Source organism: Kwoniella europaea, chromosome 2 (genome assembly GCF_036810445.1).
Source record: "Kwoniella europaea PYCC6329 chromosome 2, complete sequence".
Taxonomy (NCBI): domain Eukaryota; kingdom Fungi; phylum Basidiomycota; class Tremellomycetes; order Tremellales; family Cryptococcaceae; genus Kwoniella; species Kwoniella europaea.
In genome coordinates, this window is record NC_089488.1 from 3,818,500 (window position 1) to 3,836,579 (window position 18,080).

The 18,080-nt window shown below is 43.5% G+C and overlaps 11 protein-coding genes across 11 annotated transcripts; 4 read left to right on the plus strand and 7 right to left on the minus strand.

Annotated features, from left to right (window-relative positions):
• Positions 1-1,074: 1,074 nt before the first annotated feature.
• Positions 1,075-2,463, minus strand: V865_007773 (uncharacterized protein; the record flags this gene model as incomplete). The annotated part of the gene is made up of 3 exons (XM_066231515.1): positions 1,075-1,918; positions 1,992-2,352; positions 2,436-2,463. 3 exons carry the CDS (start codon positions 2,461-2,463, stop codon positions 1,075-1,077), a joined length of 1,233 nt encoding a protein of 410 aa, XP_066087612.1.
• Positions 2,464-2,906: 443 nt separating this feature from the next.
• Positions 2,907-4,190, plus strand: V865_007774 (ribosome biogenesis protein NSA2; the record flags this gene model as incomplete). Its single annotated transcript, XM_066231516.1, has 9 exons — positions 2,907-2,959; positions 3,022-3,241; positions 3,315-3,527; positions 3,593-3,616; positions 3,675-3,702; positions 3,770-3,847; positions 3,907-3,990; positions 4,056-4,082; positions 4,153-4,190. 9 exons carry the CDS (start codon positions 2,907-2,909, stop codon positions 4,188-4,190), a joined length of 765 nt encoding a protein of 254 aa, XP_066087613.1.
• Positions 4,191-4,628: 438 nt separating this feature from the next.
• Positions 4,629-5,412, plus strand: V865_007775 (uncharacterized protein; the record flags this gene model as incomplete). The annotated part of the gene is made up of 2 exons (XM_066231517.1): positions 4,629-5,261; positions 5,323-5,412. The coding sequence occupies 2 exons, from the start codon at positions 4,629-4,631 to the stop codon at positions 5,410-5,412; spliced, it is 723 nt and encodes a 240-aa protein (XP_066087614.1).
• Positions 5,413-5,607: 195 nt separating this feature from the next.
• Positions 5,608-6,638, minus strand: V865_007776 (uncharacterized protein; the record flags this gene model as incomplete). The annotated part of the gene is made up of 4 exons (XM_066231518.1): positions 5,608-5,662; positions 5,734-5,876; positions 6,055-6,252; positions 6,339-6,638. The coding sequence occupies 4 exons, from the start codon at positions 6,636-6,638 to the stop codon at positions 5,608-5,610; spliced, it is 696 nt and encodes a 231-aa protein (XP_066087615.1).
• Positions 6,639-6,877: 239 nt separating this feature from the next.
• On the plus strand, positions 6,878-8,265 carry V865_007777 (uncharacterized protein; the record flags this gene model as incomplete). Its single annotated transcript, XM_066231519.1, has 10 exons — positions 6,878-7,057; positions 7,159-7,255; positions 7,318-7,340; positions 7,398-7,445; positions 7,551-7,640; positions 7,706-7,737; positions 7,802-7,811; positions 7,873-7,943; positions 8,005-8,064; positions 8,124-8,265. 10 exons carry the CDS (start codon positions 6,878-6,880, stop codon positions 8,263-8,265), a joined length of 753 nt encoding a protein of 250 aa, XP_066087616.1.
• Positions 8,266-8,467: 202 nt separating this feature from the next.
• On the minus strand, positions 8,468-9,651 carry V865_007778 (uncharacterized protein; the record flags this gene model as incomplete). The annotated part of the gene is made up of 3 exons (XM_066231520.1): positions 8,468-9,227; positions 9,317-9,411; positions 9,499-9,651. 3 exons carry the CDS (start codon positions 9,649-9,651, stop codon positions 8,468-8,470), a joined length of 1,008 nt encoding a protein of 335 aa, XP_066087617.1.
• A 312-nt stretch (positions 9,652-9,963) lies between these two features.
• Positions 9,964-11,321, plus strand: V865_007779 (uncharacterized protein; the record flags this gene model as incomplete). The annotated part of the gene is made up of 8 exons (XM_066231521.1): positions 9,964-9,984; positions 10,053-10,067; positions 10,136-10,158; positions 10,221-10,326; positions 10,538-10,851; positions 10,940-11,049; positions 11,118-11,212; positions 11,277-11,321. The coding sequence occupies 8 exons, from the start codon at positions 9,964-9,966 to the stop codon at positions 11,319-11,321; spliced, it is 729 nt and encodes a 242-aa protein (XP_066087618.1).
• A 299-nt stretch (positions 11,322-11,620) lies between these two features.
• Positions 11,621-12,921, minus strand: V865_007780 (uncharacterized protein; the record flags this gene model as incomplete). The annotated part of the gene is made up of 7 exons (XM_066231522.1): positions 11,621-11,678; positions 11,767-11,905; positions 11,988-12,180; positions 12,398-12,508; positions 12,578-12,648; positions 12,718-12,795; positions 12,858-12,921. 7 exons carry the CDS (start codon positions 12,919-12,921, stop codon positions 11,621-11,623), a joined length of 714 nt encoding a protein of 237 aa, XP_066087619.1.
• A 334-nt stretch (positions 12,922-13,255) lies between these two features.
• Positions 13,256-13,566, minus strand: V865_007781 (uncharacterized protein; the record flags this gene model as incomplete). Its single annotated transcript, XM_066231523.1, has 2 exons — positions 13,256-13,438; positions 13,489-13,566. 2 exons carry the CDS (start codon positions 13,564-13,566, stop codon positions 13,256-13,258), a joined length of 261 nt encoding a protein of 86 aa, XP_066087620.1.
• A 1,811-nt stretch (positions 13,567-15,377) lies between these two features.
• V865_007782 (uncharacterized protein) lies at positions 15,378-16,108 on the minus strand (the record flags this gene model as incomplete). Its single annotated transcript, XM_066231524.1, has 3 exons — positions 15,378-15,804; positions 15,865-15,996; positions 16,083-16,108. The coding sequence occupies 3 exons, from the start codon at positions 16,106-16,108 to the stop codon at positions 15,378-15,380; spliced, it is 585 nt and encodes a 194-aa protein (XP_066087621.1).
• Positions 16,109-16,695: 587 nt separating this feature from the next.
• Positions 16,696-17,630, minus strand: V865_007783 (uncharacterized protein; the record flags this gene model as incomplete). The annotated part of the gene is made up of 3 exons (XM_066231525.1): positions 16,696-17,221; positions 17,352-17,483; positions 17,605-17,630. 3 exons carry the CDS (start codon positions 17,628-17,630, stop codon positions 16,696-16,698), a joined length of 684 nt encoding a protein of 227 aa, XP_066087622.1.
• Between the last annotated feature and the right edge of the window lie 450 nt (positions 17,631-18,080).

Genomic DNA, 18,080 nt, shown 5'->3' on the forward strand with positions numbered 1-18,080 from the left:
TGTGTGTATCCGTGTGTAGATGATCGATCAACCCGTTCCATCACGAGGTAAATACCTTTGGACGCGATCCGTGATGCCGGTTTAACCATCATGAACCACGTTTTACCATCCTTTGGTGTGATTTTCATATCCTTATCTTGCCGAGCCCGCCGAACGTGGCAACTGGATGCATGCATATGGATCTCAGCGAGTCAAATGGTTGATACGTGCATAGCGCGACCTGTGAGTAGTCAAGTCAAGGTGATCACAGTAAATAAACGTAAGGATATCATTGTTCGATCTGACATCCAGGTAGTAAACCGGTGTTAGAATCTCGGTGGTATTCTTCATATGAATATATATATACCATACAAAGGTTCTCAACGATCGTGATCTCATCGAACAGGGGATGGAAATCATGAACTGATCTCTCGTTCAGTGCGATTCAAAGCAAAACCTTTCCGAGGGAATAATTGTTCACACATCCCTTATGCTGGAAGTAACCTATCGTTCACATCCATGAGAGCCGATCGCTGTGTAACCGAGACCAACAATCCACTTGGTGGACAGGGGATCACATATCTGCCGTACCTATAGCATCAAAGACATCTTCTTTTTACCTTTCTATGTAACATACATCTTCAATCAGATATACATGACATTGTGTAGTTCCAACCACTATAAGCAGATATATCTTCCACTTACTGACCACTCTCAAGGCGATGTATTGTAAACATCTTCTCAACGATCTTCTCATAAAACTCGAGTACATCGAATGAGAATGGAATGACCGACCATCAAGTACATGTCTCACGCATCAAGTGTGAAGCAAGTCTGACTGAGCAGGATCGACTTGTCAGTTCAAGGAGTGGTGTCTAGTAAGTATATGAAGCAACGCATGCATGAACTATCCACCAAAAAAGGATATCTACATTGCAAGAAAATTTAGTGAAACAACATGAAATGATGTATTGGTTAGAACCAAAATGCGCGGAATATACGAGAAGAAATCAGTCGGCTTGACTTAAAAGTATGGTATCGAATAACATAAAAGCTATTCAAGGTGAAGATCCTTACGATGATTGATCAAGGAGTCTACGAAGATGGACTCTTCGACTTCTTCTCTTTCTTCTCTTTCTTTTCCTTCTTTTCCTTTTTCTCCTTCTTAGACTTGACCTCCTTTTCTTCCTCCTCATCACGCTTACGTTTCTTCTCCTTCTTCTCTACTTCCACACCAACCTCAGCCTTCTTAGCTTTCTTCTCCTCTTTATTACGTTTCTTCTCTTCCTTTTCCTTCCTTCTCTTTTCCTTCTCATCAACCTCTCCAGCATGTTCAAAGTCATGTACATGTTCAGCAGCGATATGTATCGGATCTTCACCTTCTAAAGCTATAGGTGTACTCGTTCCTGATTTATCTTTCTTCTTATCCTTTTTCTCTTTCTTCTTCTTCGAAGATTTCTCTTCCTCCCGATCCTCATCGACAGGTCCAGAAGAAGGATCAAATTCCACTTGTTCGTCATTACCAAATTGCATTTTCTGACCTTCCCAAGCTGTACCTCCTACCGGTTTACTCGATGATGAAGAAGCACTCAAATGTTCTAAACTACTTGAAGGTAAATCATCGATTTTAACATCTGTTGATCCTCCAGAAGCATTCGCAGCAGCTTGACGAGCAGCCATTTTCTCTCGCATCTTCTGTCTGAAGTAATCTGATACAGACAATGTGGACTTGGTAACTGTCTCGTCGGCAGTTCTTTCGTTCGTCGTTCCTGCGGAGGTAGAAGTAGACGCTTCAGGTTGAGGAGTAGATGGAGCGGAAGGGGAAGGTGAAGGTGAAGAACTGGAAGGCAGAGAAGATATTGGAACACCCAATATCTCAGCTAGTGCTGCTGGAGACTGGGATGCCATTCGTTTTGAATTCAGGTGTTTCTGTCTTGACCTATTTCGATGTACAGATCCTGATCAGCTTTATTTCGTCGATATGACAAGGAAATAGAATACAGTTGACATACGCTATCCTATTCCTTATCACCTTATTCTCCTCCTTCTTAGTACTAGCCTCAGCTTCTACTTGAGGTACAGGCGAAGGCGAAGGCGAAGCACTAGCCGCAGCAATCCTTTTCAATACATCCTCTAACCCTCGTCCAGCTTGACCCGCTCCAGCAGCCATATCAGACCCATCTTTCCTGGCTCTATCCATACCTATACCTCCATTATCGGATTTCCTAATTACCGCAATATGATTCGGGTTCCCATCTCCCCCTGCACCCAATCCTCCATTCTCGTTCCATCCCAAAGCAGTCATGTGCTTGTAAGAGAATCGAGATTTGTCGTCGGACCATGTTAGATTACGGGGATCTAACCCAATTTTCTCTATAAAATCAATAGAATAGGTTAGTACTATAAACATACGATCACACTTCCACACATAGTTTTGTGCATGCATATCCACTCACGCTTCACTTTACGCTCTGAAAGACCCATCTTGATATATACTACCTCGAAGGATGGACGGTGGATATGCAAGAGTAGTATAGAGCACCGATATGCAAAGAAGTCAATAATGTGAGTCTCACCATACAAAATTCGACATACACGCGGGAAAAAGTTGAAATTTTGCAAAAACATGAAAAATAAACTGACCACCCTCCACTTGGCCACTCTACCATACACAGTTGCATCTATCTTCATCTTCATCTTAAATTCATTCATCCAACACCCTTTGGACTTATACTTGACCTCTCTTCATACCCATCTTAGACCCACAGGGAGAGATTAGACAAGATGGTGCGTATCACGATAACTAGTCACATCGACGACATAAGCTGACAATTATCTTTTCACCCACAGCCTCAAGTCAGTTACACTTTTACGCGGATATTGAGCTGAAGAATCAACTAACATATGATCATCCGCAGAACGAGTATATGGAAGAGCACCGTAAGCGACATGGTCGTCGAATGGATTATGAGGAGAAGAAGTGAGCATTATCCTTCTTGACTTACTTGAAAAGAGGATGATCTGACATGTCGATGAAAACAGACGAAAGAGGACCGCAAGAGAAGCACACAAAGCCTCTGCCGACGCTCAGAAGATATTCGGTCATAAAGCTAAATTACACCATGCTAAGAGACATGCAGAGAAGGTGCAGATGAAGAAGACTCTCAAAGCTCATGATGAGAGGAACGTCAAGCAGAAAGATGATGGTGCGGTCAAAGAGGGCGCTTTACCTACGTATCTATTGGATAGAGAAGGTCAAAAGGTCAGTTGACTTTTTGTCCATATTCGCCAAACAATGACAAGGGTTCAGCTGATCTTCCATCTTGTCTGAGCAGGATGCCAAAGCATTATCAACAGCAGTCAAAGATCGAAGAAAAGATCGAGCTGCCAAATATTCCGTACCATTACCTAAAGTTAGAGGTATAGCCGAAGAAGAAATGTTCAAAGTCATAAAGACCGGTAAACATAAGGGAAAAAGTTGGAAGAGAATGGTAAACAAAGCTACGTTTGTTGGTGAAGGATTTACGAGAAAACCCGTTAAACTTGAGGTGAGCTTGGGACCAATGAGCTATCTCAAAGGAGGAAAAAGCTGATAATTCGGAATTGATAATAGCGATTCATCCGACCTATGGGTTTAGTGAGTTGCTCCTTGCATCTTCTATGTTCAGTGTGCTCATCAACTCATCCTCCCGCAGCGTATGACTAAAGCCAATGTAACGCATCGTAAGTTCAATCACGTTTCTTTCATCTTCATCATCGGGCTCGTTCACTAATGAATGATAATTCACAGCCGAGCTCAAAACTACTTTTCAACTTCCCATCTTGGGAGTCAAGAAGAATCCCCAATCACCACTATACACATCTCTCGGTGAGTCAGATGTCGTGTCATGCCAAAGTTTATGCAATGCTGATCTGACATCTCTGCAGGTGTTCTTACCAAGGGTACTATCCTAGAAGTTAACGTCAGTGAATTGGGTATGGTCACCACAGGAGGAAAGGTCGTTTGGTCCAGTAAGCTGCCTTTCCCACATAAGCTATGTGTGACATGGAACCCAGCTGACGACTTCTGCTCATAGAATATGCTCAAATCACCAATAACCCAGGTCAGTTTCCCGTTGCTTCTGGAAGCGGATTCGTGATTCAAGCTGATACTGATTATGGTTTTCCTCGCAGAAAACGACGGGTGCATCAACTCTGTGCTCCTAGTCTAATCTAGATATCGCATAGACATACGAGAGACTATTGACTGACTGTAAATTGTACCATATGCTATATACCCATGTACCATTTCTTTGACCTACCTATTGGGATTTGATCCCGTCGGATCCTCTTCTCTTTCTTCCTTCTAACACTGACATTTCTCTTTCCTTCTTTCTCTTCCTCATTTCCCCTTCTTCATCTCAATCGTTGCTTCAAGATTGACATGCCGGTATAAGAGTTCACATCGAAGAGAAGAGTAAGTCTGTATAATCCTTAACAACCAGCGCTCGTGAATTTTCCTTTTTCTCCCCCCGCATGATGGATATCATTCCATCTTCCTTCCTCCATGCCTTATCCTGCTACTGACCCTATACTGACTATCACTCACTCCCCAGATCTGTACAGAAACCTCATTCAACTCACGTTCTATCTACTTTTCCACTTACATAATGTCTCTTTCCTCTTCCTCCCTATCCCCACTTCCTACTAATTCTCCTTCCTTGCCCTCCACCACTCAAAAAGAGCAAGACGATACAAACCGACTCTTCCATTCACTAACAGAAACAGTCAACCGATTACTTACTCTCCACTTATCTGACGGTCTGGAATCGCCTTACGTATATGAAGATCTACTCAAACCGATCAACCTGACCGCATGGAAAACTGAAAAATACCCTTACCCCATTTTTAATGACAAATCTCAAAATGAGGTTTATGATATCATTGTTGTTTTAGCTAAGAGAGTAGCGGAGTTTCTAACTAGGTTGAGTGTATTGGTGAAAATTATATATCATTTGTTCGGTTTATTGGAGGTTATCATTCGGCGATTGGATACGGTTGAGAGGGGTGATGATGAGCTTAGGATGGTGGGAAAGAGGTTGGATAGATTAGAGAGGATAATGATGATGAGATCTCGAGTGGAAGTTGAAGATGGGATCGGACTGAACCAAAAGGGACATTACTCGCATCAACCTCCTACTCCGAAATCTAGCAAAGGTGATAGAACTGTTAGATATGGAAAAGTGGACAAACATCCTATGATGATTGTCAAGGAAGATGAAGAAGAGAGAAGGTCTAATCTGGTAGGTGAATTATATTTAGATTTACGGATTGCTATTCGGTCTGCTGACTGAATGGTCCTAGAGAAGATCGAGTAGACATGTCAAGGTGGTTGATTATACCATCTCATCTTCTGATGACGATATTGCTGACGGGGTGTTAAATCTGGATTAGTGTCAGTCGAAAGACAATCATATTTCGTCAATTCATCATCGTTAGCCAATATAATGTTGTATTCGTACTATATATCATTGTTCGTGTAATCATCATGTAAATCAAGAATGTAATTAGCAGATGCAATGTAATCATATACATATTTACTACTTCTACAACAATAGTAATATTATACAACATTATTTTCTTAATCTCTTACCCTTTAACCTCTTTCAGTCGTTTGATCTTCGTTGAAATCTCTTTACATTTCCTATGACCAGCATCCCTCTGATCAGCTCACTTGTTCATCATATTTGGTGTAGCTGACCTGGTCGAACTTACCTTCTTAGCGACTCGGTCTGTTTCTTCCTCTCTTCTATCTCCTTCTCCATCATGAGTATCAACGTACTTTCACTCTGCATCTGACGGAGTGAATTGGAATGGATCATCATACTCGCTGCGAGGTTACTGAGGTGTTGGATGTACTATATACGTAACAGGGTGTCAGCAGGGTATTGCGGTTGTATATAGATCAGATGGTCACATTAATCTCTTAACATGTACATCGACATCATCATCCCTCTCAACCCTGTGGCTCATCCAATATATGGAGTAAAACCATTCTTGGGAATGATGAAATCAAGTATATGAGGAATTGCCCACCTGATCACCCTCATGTGCCCATCCAGCATGCATCAACTCATCCGGTGTTCTAGCAGATGTAGTTAGAACGTCTAACAGGAGTAAAATTGTATGGAGGAAAGACGATAGTAAATTAGGTAATGATTTTTCGGGTGTGGTAGTCGAGTGGAACAAGGGAGGCAGCCCTATATCTTTGATTGTTGGGATGGTAGGTTTGATCTACACCAAACCACAATCATAAGCTTATCAATACATGAATCAAAGCCAAGGACTGAGAAAGGAGTCCGAGGGACTTGGAGATTTACGTTGAAGAGGGTACCGAAACTCATCCATCTTCCATCCTCCTCGACCCAATCATTCCTAGGTCTGTTCAAACGTATTTTCAATTCTTCCAATTCCTTGGTTTCCTCTTCGCCCAAATTCAAATCTATATTATCATTATCCCCCTTGACTCCATCACCTTGATTGTCGAAGAACGAAGTACCAGTCAAAGACTTGTACCGCTGGATATTCGTTTCGGTGAAAGATTGCCAATAAGCCGGAGGAGGTGGGAAGAGCGTGTTTGTTATTGGAAGGGGATCTTCCTGAGTGGGATGTCCGCTCATCGTATTGTGCTATTCACTAGTTTAGTGATTCTTCATCAATTGAAGAGTGAGCAAGATGTTCATTGTCAACTTGACTTCCTTCGAATGGATGGATGGATGGATGTGTGCGGAGATCGTTTCAGTCTCCGTTCGAGTGTTATCGTCATCAACCAGTCTGTCCTCAACGCGTGAAGTCAACCTCTACAACCTTTCAACTCATCCATCATCTCTCTCTTTCCTCCTTCTCAATCACCAACACCATGTCATCCTCCGCCCCCTTACTCTCAGGAACAATCGAACCAGACGAGGAACCCCCAACCTTACCTCGAGGTAAGATCGGTGCTTCTTCTCGACCTAGCGAACCTGTCGTTCTCGTTCCGGGCACGACGGCGCAGGGGAACGTAGCTACGGGAATAGGGAATGCGGAGGAAGGTGGTATTGTAAGTTCATCTCACATACTCAAATCACTCACACAAACCTCTTATACCACTACGAATTACCGTCTGGGAAATGCACTGATAAGGACACTCTACGGTCGTAGCGAGGAATACTCAAACAATCTTCTCATCCACTTTCACTCCTGTTCTTATATTTCTTTAGGAGCGCCGCTATTGCCGTCTATGTCTTATGTGGATTATGTGAGTCAGCTCATCTAAGGGTCCATAATGACAATACGAGCTGATAGACCACTTGGACATAGTCACGGATAACTACGTTCTGAGTGTCAGTTGCAAATCTCACGTAAGCCCCAGAGGTGTAGTCAACTGACAAAATGATCAGATCGTCGTGGTGGTCGTACTACTCTCTTTGGACTTTTGGAATACTAGGGTGAGTGTAATTTACGATGGATCTTTACAACTATGCTCTCATCGTTCTTCCATCATGACCTGTTTTGTCAAAGTGCGTTGAAGCTAATTCGACCATCACTCACAGAACGTATCAGGCCGTACACTCGTCGGACTACGATACTGGAACGAAGTGGATGAAGAAGGTGAGAGTTCGTGGGTATTCGAATCGAGGGATGTGAGTTGTTTATTCCTGTCTTTATCTCGAGATGGTCAAATTGTCAACTAACCCCTGGAGAATAGCCTTCACGACCTGCCAACGCGATTGATGCAAAGTGAGCTTCCTCTTTTTGAAATCCGAAATAACACATGGAGTGAAGCTGACAGATATCTTCATAGGATGTTCTGGGTAAGCTCACTTCTGATGATACCGATTCCTGATAAAAGCTTATACTGTGTACAATCATCAGATCGCACTCTACGCCTATCCATTAGGATGGTTAGCTCTCCTATTCGTATCATTACTGAAATTCAACGTTTCGTGAGTTGTCCTTGACCCGACGTATAGTTCCAAGACGCATCAACTCATATATTCTCTTTAGATTCTTGCCTATAGTATTACTAGCATTGGTATTCAACTTATCAAACTTATTGGGATTCACGTAAGTCAGCTTCCTCATATGTCCCTACGTGTCACAAGCTGATATATCCATCTACGCAGATACGCCGATAGAGATGCTCAGAGAAGATGGGCGAATGGGATTGCGAGTAGTGGTAATCTCATGGGTTTCGGATTTGGTGGGATTGGAGGTCAATTGGTTGGTGGGATGGTTAAGAATAGCTTGGGGAGGGTATTTGGTTAGGTGGATTATATAGATCACGCATCGTAGATCGGGATACAACGACGTCCTTGAGATTAGAGATTCACTGCTTTATCCAAGCTCCGGTTGTGAGTCATGGCAGATGTGCATGTAGAATACTAATCAATTACAAGTATATCAATGTATCCGTCCACCCCCACTTCCTTGTCTATTTATCCCACTACCGATTCTACCCAATCTACTTCTACCTCCTTAACCCATTGATAAGAGGATCGAACCTTTTTTTGGTAACTTTCAGATTACTCGGTTGAACATTTCCATTCCCATTCAATTGATTAGATTTGATAGCATCGACAGTGGTGTCATCTTCATCACCTAAATCGAAATTGACTCTTCTTCTCCTTTTACTGCTCTTCTCCTTCTGATCCTGTTGATATCCTACACCATTCCCATTCCCTTGACTCTGCGACACAGACTGATTCTGCGATTGCGCAACACCCATCCAGTATCCCGCCCAATACTGAGCAGTCATCGCGTACCCTAGCGCTTCTTCCCTATTGATCCCACCTGGCGGATAAACGCCGAGAGAAGGGAATAATTGATCATACCCTGATCCATACTGCTGTTGTTGGTGTTGAGGTGGTAAGTTCCATTCTGCATCTTCATCGTACTCCTCATCATCCACTTCCTCTTCATCATATAAATCTTCTTCAGAATCGCTTTCACTATCACTATCGGTGTTTAACTCTTGTATTGGTCGAGAGCTTGGTGATCCAGGATTATAAGTAGGTGAGCCCCTTCTTGCTGACTGCGAGGGATCTGTGGATGTAGATGTAAAAGGTAGATAAGGGTTGGGTATGTTCGTATCGTACAAATTGGTTCGTTTAGTCTTTCGTCGTTTATTCGATTGTGTTTGATTGCCATTACCATTTATTTTAACTTGAGTCGAGGTCGACGCTTCTGCTTGTACTTCTGTTTCAGTAGGAAGAGAAGCAGAATACCATCTATAAACAACCAACAGTGTTTATCTTTATATCAGCAAAGAGCACTTCAGGATCGCCAGTCCGGTAGAATGGGCAAAAAGCTGACTCACGCAGTCCCATAATCTTCTGCTCCAGGTAATTTCTGACCCTTGGCCAATGCAGCAGTAGCTTTATCGAGCCAACTTCCTGGTCCCGGATGATGAGCCTGTCCAATACACATACACATACACATATCAGACGTCAGATCATCGATACCTCAGTGGAGGGGTTCCAGTTGAATAGGATGACTCACGTGAAACTCCTTCATCGCTGCTTCGCTAGCTCGAATCAACTCTCGATCGTCCCATGCTCCTCCGTTGGACGTATCGAATGATAACTCGACGGTGGGTAGGGGTAAAGACTGGGGTGAGATGGGAGTGAGGGACATGTCTTCTTCTACTGACATTGTGAGATGGGTCAGGTGCTGTTGATATGCAGAGAGAGAGATATGGTCCATCGGTAGTTGATCATTGCATTAATGAGCTTGACCCTTTCAACTGTGTGCTGATCTTGAAATTCAGATCAGTAGATGCAGGTGCGGAGATTGGGGTGATCTCCGCTGCCTGTCTGTTTGTTGCCACCCACCACCCACCACCACCCCCGATACGTCATCAATCCAGAAACAAATGAAAAACATCCACATCCACACCTCTGTTCTCTTGTTATAATCTCATCTCCCCTCCCTTCAATCTTATACATCAGACCAGGTCACAACACAATGGCTTCTTCACTACCCCAAGTAGGTCCACGTCCTTCACCACTTCCTACTTTCACAGCGATGTACTGACTATCTGTTTAATCCCTCAGTACTACTCCATTCTCGTAAGTCTGTGTTCATCCAACTGGAGGCACTGATCAAGCTTTATTGACGTTTGAATCCTTCCTCAAAGAATGTCAATCCCAAAGCAACAGCGTAGATCTCTGGTCCTCACTCTCCTCAATGATAGCTCTCTCTGATATCTCCACCACTTGCAGAGACGAGATCCGTCAGGCGTACAAGCGAGAATCACTGAAGACACACCCAGATAGATTACCTGGGAATGCTACGCCGCAGGAGAGAAGGAGGGCGACAGAACGATTTGTGAGTGGTTAATTCCATCTCTTATGTTTATGAGTCTCAGCGGGAGATGGCGAGGTGAACGCGGAGACAGGAGAAGTGCACCTTCTTAAATACGTCCGCTTCCTTCACTCTTTCCGAACCACTTGAAACTTGACATCCTCACCTATAATCTTCACTGCCTTACCTCGTTCCAGCCTACACCACGCTGACTGATCGTCATTCGTTCACCTAGCAAATCGTCTCCGACGCATATTACGTCCTATCCGACCCATCCCGTCGAGCAGAGTACGATGCCCTTTTCAACTCCCGTCCTAGCTCAGCATTCACGGACGATACCTCCTCAGAGTTCGAGCAGGAGCAAGCCTCGGGTAACTTTTTCGAAAACTTCGCGCAGTTCTTCCAGAATGCTACTGGGTCCGGATCTGCTCCTGGACCAGGTACGAGTGAGAAAGCTGATGCTGGACCTGGAGCGGCCCCTAGGAGAGGAGGAGGGATGGGAGGTAGACCTGATGCTCATGGGGTCTTTGGAGATGTCTTTGAGGAAATGTGAGTCGCGCTAGAAAGCTATACACTTGCCAGATCGATATTGTACGAAACTAGTTGAATGGCATAGCTAATATGAGAGTCTATACAGGCTCGCTCCTGAGGTAGCACATGTACGACCATGGTGGTCATGGGTTGGAGGTGCTTCGGGCGCAGCCATAGGATATATAGTGGCCAACGTTCCAGGGGCAGTAGCGGGAGGTGAGTCAATGGCATCTTACCTCTAAGTATGTCATCGTGTCATGGCTGATTCATGATTTCTCGAATAGGCTTTGCCGGAAATAGACTGGGAGCAATTAGAGATGCTAAAGGACGAGCTGTAGGAGAAGTGTTTAGGGAGTTGGGCGCAGGTCAGAAAGCAGAGGTGAGCTATCCCTCTCCGGTGATCCCCATGGAAGGACTATAGCTGATCTCAGGTGATTTTGTAGATATTGAAAGCTTTAGCATTCAAGGTGTTGGGAAGTATGAGTTAGACTTGTTGGAACTGTAAGTTTACCAGGACTCGAATTTGTCGGAATGAATAACTAATTCTTCGTACCAATAGAGCGATGCTCGTTGTGTTGTCATTGTGTCAAGCAGGTCGAGTCTATACACGGAAAGCGGAGTGAGATCGCAGGTAATCCAATTTTATCGGTTTTCAATCTAGTTCAATTATGTAGCTATACCCTGCTTCAGATTATGTAGATATATACTATGCAGGATGCATGCAATCATAACCTAATGATCCAACCATCTATCAAATTACCTCTATAATGAAACCATCGGCTTACAACTATGGACTCTCATCAATCGTCACTTGCACTCTACCATCTTTAACTTCGAATGACACCCTGGAGATTATCGAATATCAGCCCAAGGACAGAGACAACATCTCATCCAAAATTGATAGGAGTCTTTCCATCTAACATCTAAACTCACTTGGACAAATCCGTTACTATCCAATCCGCACCTAATCCCTCCAATTGCTGTCTCGTATGACTCGTACAAGTAGCCAAGACCTTCGCTCCTGAAGCTACACCTGATCTCACTCCCGATGGAGCATCTTCCACGACGATGCCTACAGAACACATTAGAATAATCAGCATCGTCTCAACTTTCACTCGCTCAGTCGGTAGATGCACTTCAAGGGGTGAACTTACAGTCTTTTATATCCACATCCAAGGCCTTCGCACCGGTGAGATAAGGTTCGGGATGAGGTTTACCCTTGCTCACGTCGTCTGCGGTGATCAGCTTGGGTGTGGTGGGTATACCTGCCGTTGGGAGAGCTGCGGAGGCGTAAGTGTTTGTAGCGGAGGTTACGATGGCCCATACGGGGATGGGGGAGGTGTTGAGCTGGATGATGGGGGATCAGCAACATTCCAGATGTGGTGAAGAAGTATATGGAATGTCCGAGGAAGCGTAGAGCGATATATACGGGGGGAGAAGGGGTCAGGTCGCGTCGTAAATGAAGAGAAAATGGAATGTTTAAGATAGAGTGATATGTTCGATGTATTATCAATCTCGAGAGTGAAGGAAAGTTAGATTACGAATAAAGAGACACACCACTCACATGGTTCAACAAATCCAAAACATTCGGTAAAGCTATCAATCCATCTTTACCTGCCGCCTGCAATTCCTGAGCTTCTTTGACGATCATCCCTTCGAACAGTTCCACCGCGTCCTACAGAAGGTTCCTTCGCATGATTAGCATACGTTGTGTTGTACCAGTTCCCTTTGATTGAAAGCTCACTCGAAGTTCCACTGGATCAGTGATCCCACACCAGTTCTTCATATTATCTATCGTCCTTACTCCGTGGGATGCTACCATAATAACACAACTTAGCTCCATCCCTGATGTGTAAAAGAGATATACTGTAAGGCATGGCTCACTTCTCAGAACCTCGTGTAGATCCAAATCATACTCTTTAGCAAAGTATTCCCAGGTAGCATTCACAGCAGGAGTGGAATCTACAATATCATATCATCCGTCAGTTCAACCACTTAAGGTTGGATGAGGTTGGTCAGCTCACCAAGTAAAGTTCCATCCATATCGAAGAGCATAGCTCTGACATTGACACTTTTCGTTTCTGTCATCTTGGTAATCTATTTACAGATATTTGAGGTGGTAGCTAATTGACCGGAGAGAGAGAGAAAGCAAGAAAGAGATGTACAAGAAAAAGTTGAGAACGAGTCGTTGAAATTGTTAAATTGTTGATTTCGAGGAATCATCATTGGCACAGCCAGGGGGAAACATGTCTCCGGATCTGTTAATCTGCTAAACTGTTAAAACTCGTCTAGCTCTGTAACATTCGAACGACGAACGATGCTGCGAAAGGTCAATGGTCAAGCATGCATAAGTATGCATACTGGATTCATCCCGAACATGACTGAGCAACGGCAAATTCGCAAGGAACACAAAGAGCCAAGATCACTTTAATAACTTGGTAATTCCCGCAATCGCTCCAGCAGTAGCTATCGTAACTGCCAATTTTGGTCGTGCTGGATTTAGAATCCTTCGAGACTTTTCCTCGAAGCTCTTGATCAGATAAGCCGCCGCCGTCATCCGATGTATCACTTGACCACTGAAAGTGTTGTTCAGGGTCAGACTGCTCTCGTGTAAGCTTCATTAGCTTTGCATGGGTACCGTCGAGGTCCACTTACCCAGTGGGCAGATTGACGTGAGGAATTGGCGGTTCCTTCGGACATTGCGCTTTGCGAAGGTGATTGTGATGATGACATGTTGAAGCATTACTTCGCAAATGTCAGACTTGTGAATCAGAAATAAGTGATCGAGGTGAGTAGGATGTGCTGACTGTTCGCGTGTAAGTTCTAAGACCACAATCATACTGGGCCATTAATCGACTTGAACTCTTGAGAAGCTGACTTGCGAAAGTATGATATCAAAGATGAAAGGAGAGACAAGATCCTTTGTACAGAAGCGCATTTTTAAGTATAATAGTCATTCCTCTATTTTTTTTCCAAGGTATATACACCAGGAAGCATCACCTTATGGTCACGATTGTGTTATGGTTCATTTGTAGATCCTTTTCGTATCAAAATGTGTCCTAAAGGATAATAACGGATTAACCTGTAAAACAGGGAGACCTTGGTGATACTGTGAAAAAGAAACACAAGGATCAGCACCTCTTAAAGTAGCTAAACAACTACACATGGCACTGCAATGTTCTATCACACCACCTCACCGCCAATGTAATGTATCAACTTTCAGACCCCCTCAGTTTATTCCAACATCAATATCTTCAAGCCTGATACTATCAACAAGCGCAAATCGATATTTTGCAAACTCTTTGGCTGTACCTTCCCGTACCTTTTCATAGATTTGAGCATTAGAACAAAAATGATCAATAGTACTTGCTGCTAAAGCAGTTGCAATCTGCCCTTGAGTATTTGTATCTTCAACCTTGTTTGAGGTAAGTTAGGAGGTCTTTGAGAAGTTTCAAACCAACTTTTCCTCGTTTGGTTCAAGTTGATCAACAACGTCGCTTATCAGAGCTGATACAGCACTTATCTGTTTTTCACTGAGATTGTCGATGGTTATCGGTTCACCCTGTTCTGGTTCCATTGTAATAGTAACTCCGTCGCCTCTGGAGTGTTTATCACAAAACAAACAAAAACCTATCAGTCAATATAACTCTCCAAAGGGAATCATCTTATCAAATCAGGCTGGGATCGACTCACTCGCACCGCGTGTACGGATTACCAAACTGATCTCTCGGTTGTCTCCATCTGGCTTTGTAAATCTTACTTGATTTAGTGTCTACTTCTACATAACATCGGATGCTTTTGGACATATCCCTAGCGACAATCTCGTAGGAAGGAGCCACGCCACCACCACTGCTTGTGCCACTGGAATTCTTTCATTACAGGTGAATCTCCGCCCTGTATAGTAAGTAGTACTTAGTGGGATTTACTTACCTTAAAGGCATGTTGACTAGGAGGAAGTGAGAGTTTGCAAATTACGAATGACCGATGACCGATGACAAAGTACAAGTAGATATATAGTATGTTAAAAAGCGAGGCGAAGAGAGCGTCGGGTGCAAGTTGAAGGACCATCGTCCTTTTCTGCAATTATCGGTCTCGGTCTGGATTGGGCAAACCAGTTTCTAATGCACGAAAGCTCAATATGTCTTCACTCCTTTCTACTTCTATACACTTCATGTATGACATGGACTTATGAGGTAGTAGAAAGTAGAGCTCCTTTGAGAGTGAAGAGTGCTTCAATGTCTTCAAGGAAGAGAAGCTATTTGTTCGAATTGCTCTATCAAATGCAATGATGTTAGACACAATCTACAATCCGCTACAACGGAAGGAGAACCCCACTTATTTCCTTCATATACTGTTTGCGTCGACTTCTTATCCTTTGACAGTTCTCCGGATCTACGGTCGTTAGCAGACTTGAGGGGATCTGGAACGCGAACGTGCGGTCGTTTTCGCTCTAATGAAGAAGAGTAGCATCGAAATAGACTAGTATGTGTATATATGAATATAAATATGTACGGATATATCAAATGTTGACGGTGTTCTATCGATTATTGAGCCGTAGAAGAAACCTCGATGACGATTCCATCATTGGGACAAGTGCCATGCGAATCGGTTTCCGCTTCTCCCATGGTGAACCCATTATTTCGTACCCAATCGAGGTTGTTTTCACACTCAGACAAAGCGTTTCGGAGTCCCTCCTTGTGATTATCATCTACTCTTAAACTCCACCAATTAAGGCCGACAAAGCTTAATATGCTAAGGCCAAGCATACTGAGGCCGAAATTGCTGAACTCAAGTTCCTTTTGTGTATCAGCCAAATTTTCGCCAGTGGCTCTGTGCTTTGAAAACTCTTTAGAGACACCCTCAAAGTATTGTGCAAGGATGATACTCTGTTTGGCGTCCAGATTTTGGATTGATTGCCAATGAGGTTCGGGGTACGAGTCATCATACCCCCGTACGGAGTATTGGGGCTCGCTACACCCACACGGGATATACATCAGTTTCGTACTGCTGAAAAAATGGATAAGGACTCACGAAGGAAGAGCTGAGTTCCCAATAGCAATGCCGTTATGAGATGTATTGGCCCATTGAATAGAATGATCTCGTGTATCTAGGGTAGCTCGAGTGGCTGTCCCCGAAGGATCTCTGGTCTGGATCAACCAATATCTGTGAAGCACCCAGGGTTTTGATGGGTCAGTGAATCGAGAATCGAATAAAATTTGCGAATGCAGTCAAGGGTAAAAGCCACTTACCTGTCGTCTTGTTGTGATGTGGACATACTGTACTGAGCAGTGCGATTATGTGTGTTCACACGATCAGGATGTTGGCTATGGTTCACTTCAGAATGTTGTGGAAGATAACTTTTTGGAGATGTTCGTTCAACCTCAGAAGTCGCCCTCGCCCCTTTTATGAGGACATAGTGTCTTCATGGACGGCAGTAGCCTGAATGTGAACATTTGTACTAACTCGAAGGGGATGGGGATAAGGTCGACAACAATCCTTTTAAATTGAGAACTTCTATCAAAGGTGAACAATAAGTCATCGCCTTAGGTTGCACGCACACTTCATGAACGTCATAATTCTTTCGTCTCACGAGAAACGTAAACTGCCACGAAGTCACCCTCACAACCCAGGAAGTGGGGCAGAACACAGGAAGTATCACTGACAGATTTTGCAGTATCAATCAGTCCTTTCTGCAAATATACTGAATGTTGTATACGGTAGCTGATTACCGTACAATATAGTCATTGGGCACGTTCAGTAGACTTGTACTGTACGAGGACTGTATACATGAACCGAGCCATGTGCATGTACATATACAGTCACTCTGTATCAACTGGCATACACAGTGCAAGTACTGTACTGTCAGGCATTTATATCTTCTTCTTGCTCACGAGGCAGAAAAGCGAGCCACGTACAAATTTCATGATCATCCTCGGCCTTTTCTCCTGGACAAGTTGCAGCAAGATCGACTCTGATGATTGTGCCAGTATCGCCATCTTCAGATTTTTTACCTTGGGTTGATTGGATAGCAACACTTTGATGATTATCATTGTTGCATTGATTTTGTTTCGATTTCAGTTCAGATAATTCCTCTTTCACCTGTTTATAATAGTTCAAATTATACATCCCCAACAGAGCCACCGAGGAAGCCATCATAGCATTGGCTATACCTATTTTCCTCCACGAAGATACTTGACTCTTCAAATCACCATTCTCTTGTCTGAGCTCAGTCATCCCCCTTCCGGGTTGATTTAGAGTCATGTCGATAGCCTGCTTTGTGCTGGCTCGAACGAACGTCGAGAGTTTATCGATGTGATCTTGGCTCAAGTCATTGAGAGGTACCATACGAGTCAAATTGGAAGTATTTGAACCAAAGGAGATACTTGATCTGCGCTCCATGTTCATAACCCCGTGACCACATCAATAAGGACAAAGAAGTCAAGGTGCAGTACAGTATATGTATGACTCGGAAGACCGCAGCATAATGGAGCAAGAGAAAAACTTAGAGTCATACTCACTTGGAGTAACCTTCAATACTACCTGCAAAATCATAAGAACCTTCAACGATCTCGCCTCGAATCATATCTACTACCAAACGATATCGTCGACCATCATCAGTGCTCGCCTCCAATGTTTGATATTGATCGTCACTACCGGTCATCAGAGAGACCATCAGCCTGGCACATTGCACGATACAGTATTATATGTTCGCGATAGACGAACGGATGTGTTTGGAAACCTTCATGCACATATAGCAATATTTATACTCACTTATACGAAATATCTTCAGAAGACATGTTCGTAAGTGAATCGTCAATCAATACGGTAAAGTACCCGCAAAGTATTATCGTATTGTAATCAATGAGAAAATTGAGTTATTCTATGTTAAGGCAAGTTCATGTGATGAGAGTGTAGTCTCTAAATCAGTTGGTTTCGCTTCTTTATATACGTACGTTGTCAAGGTATAATCAGTAGTACCACCCTTCTTCTCCACTCCGCCCTCACAAGGGATCACCAAAGTTCTCACCTCTTTTGCTGGATTGGATGAGAAGCCTTCGACGCCAACGAGCAGAAAAGAAGCATCTCAACGCAGGGCTTCGTACTCAGACCGACAGTACTTGACGCCAATGATCAGTGTATCATTGCCCGCAATTTGTCAGTGCCCACAAGCTGTGAGACATCAATCACATTGCATATCGAACGATGATAAGATTCAATCTGAGATTCGAGAATAAAGCACAGCAATG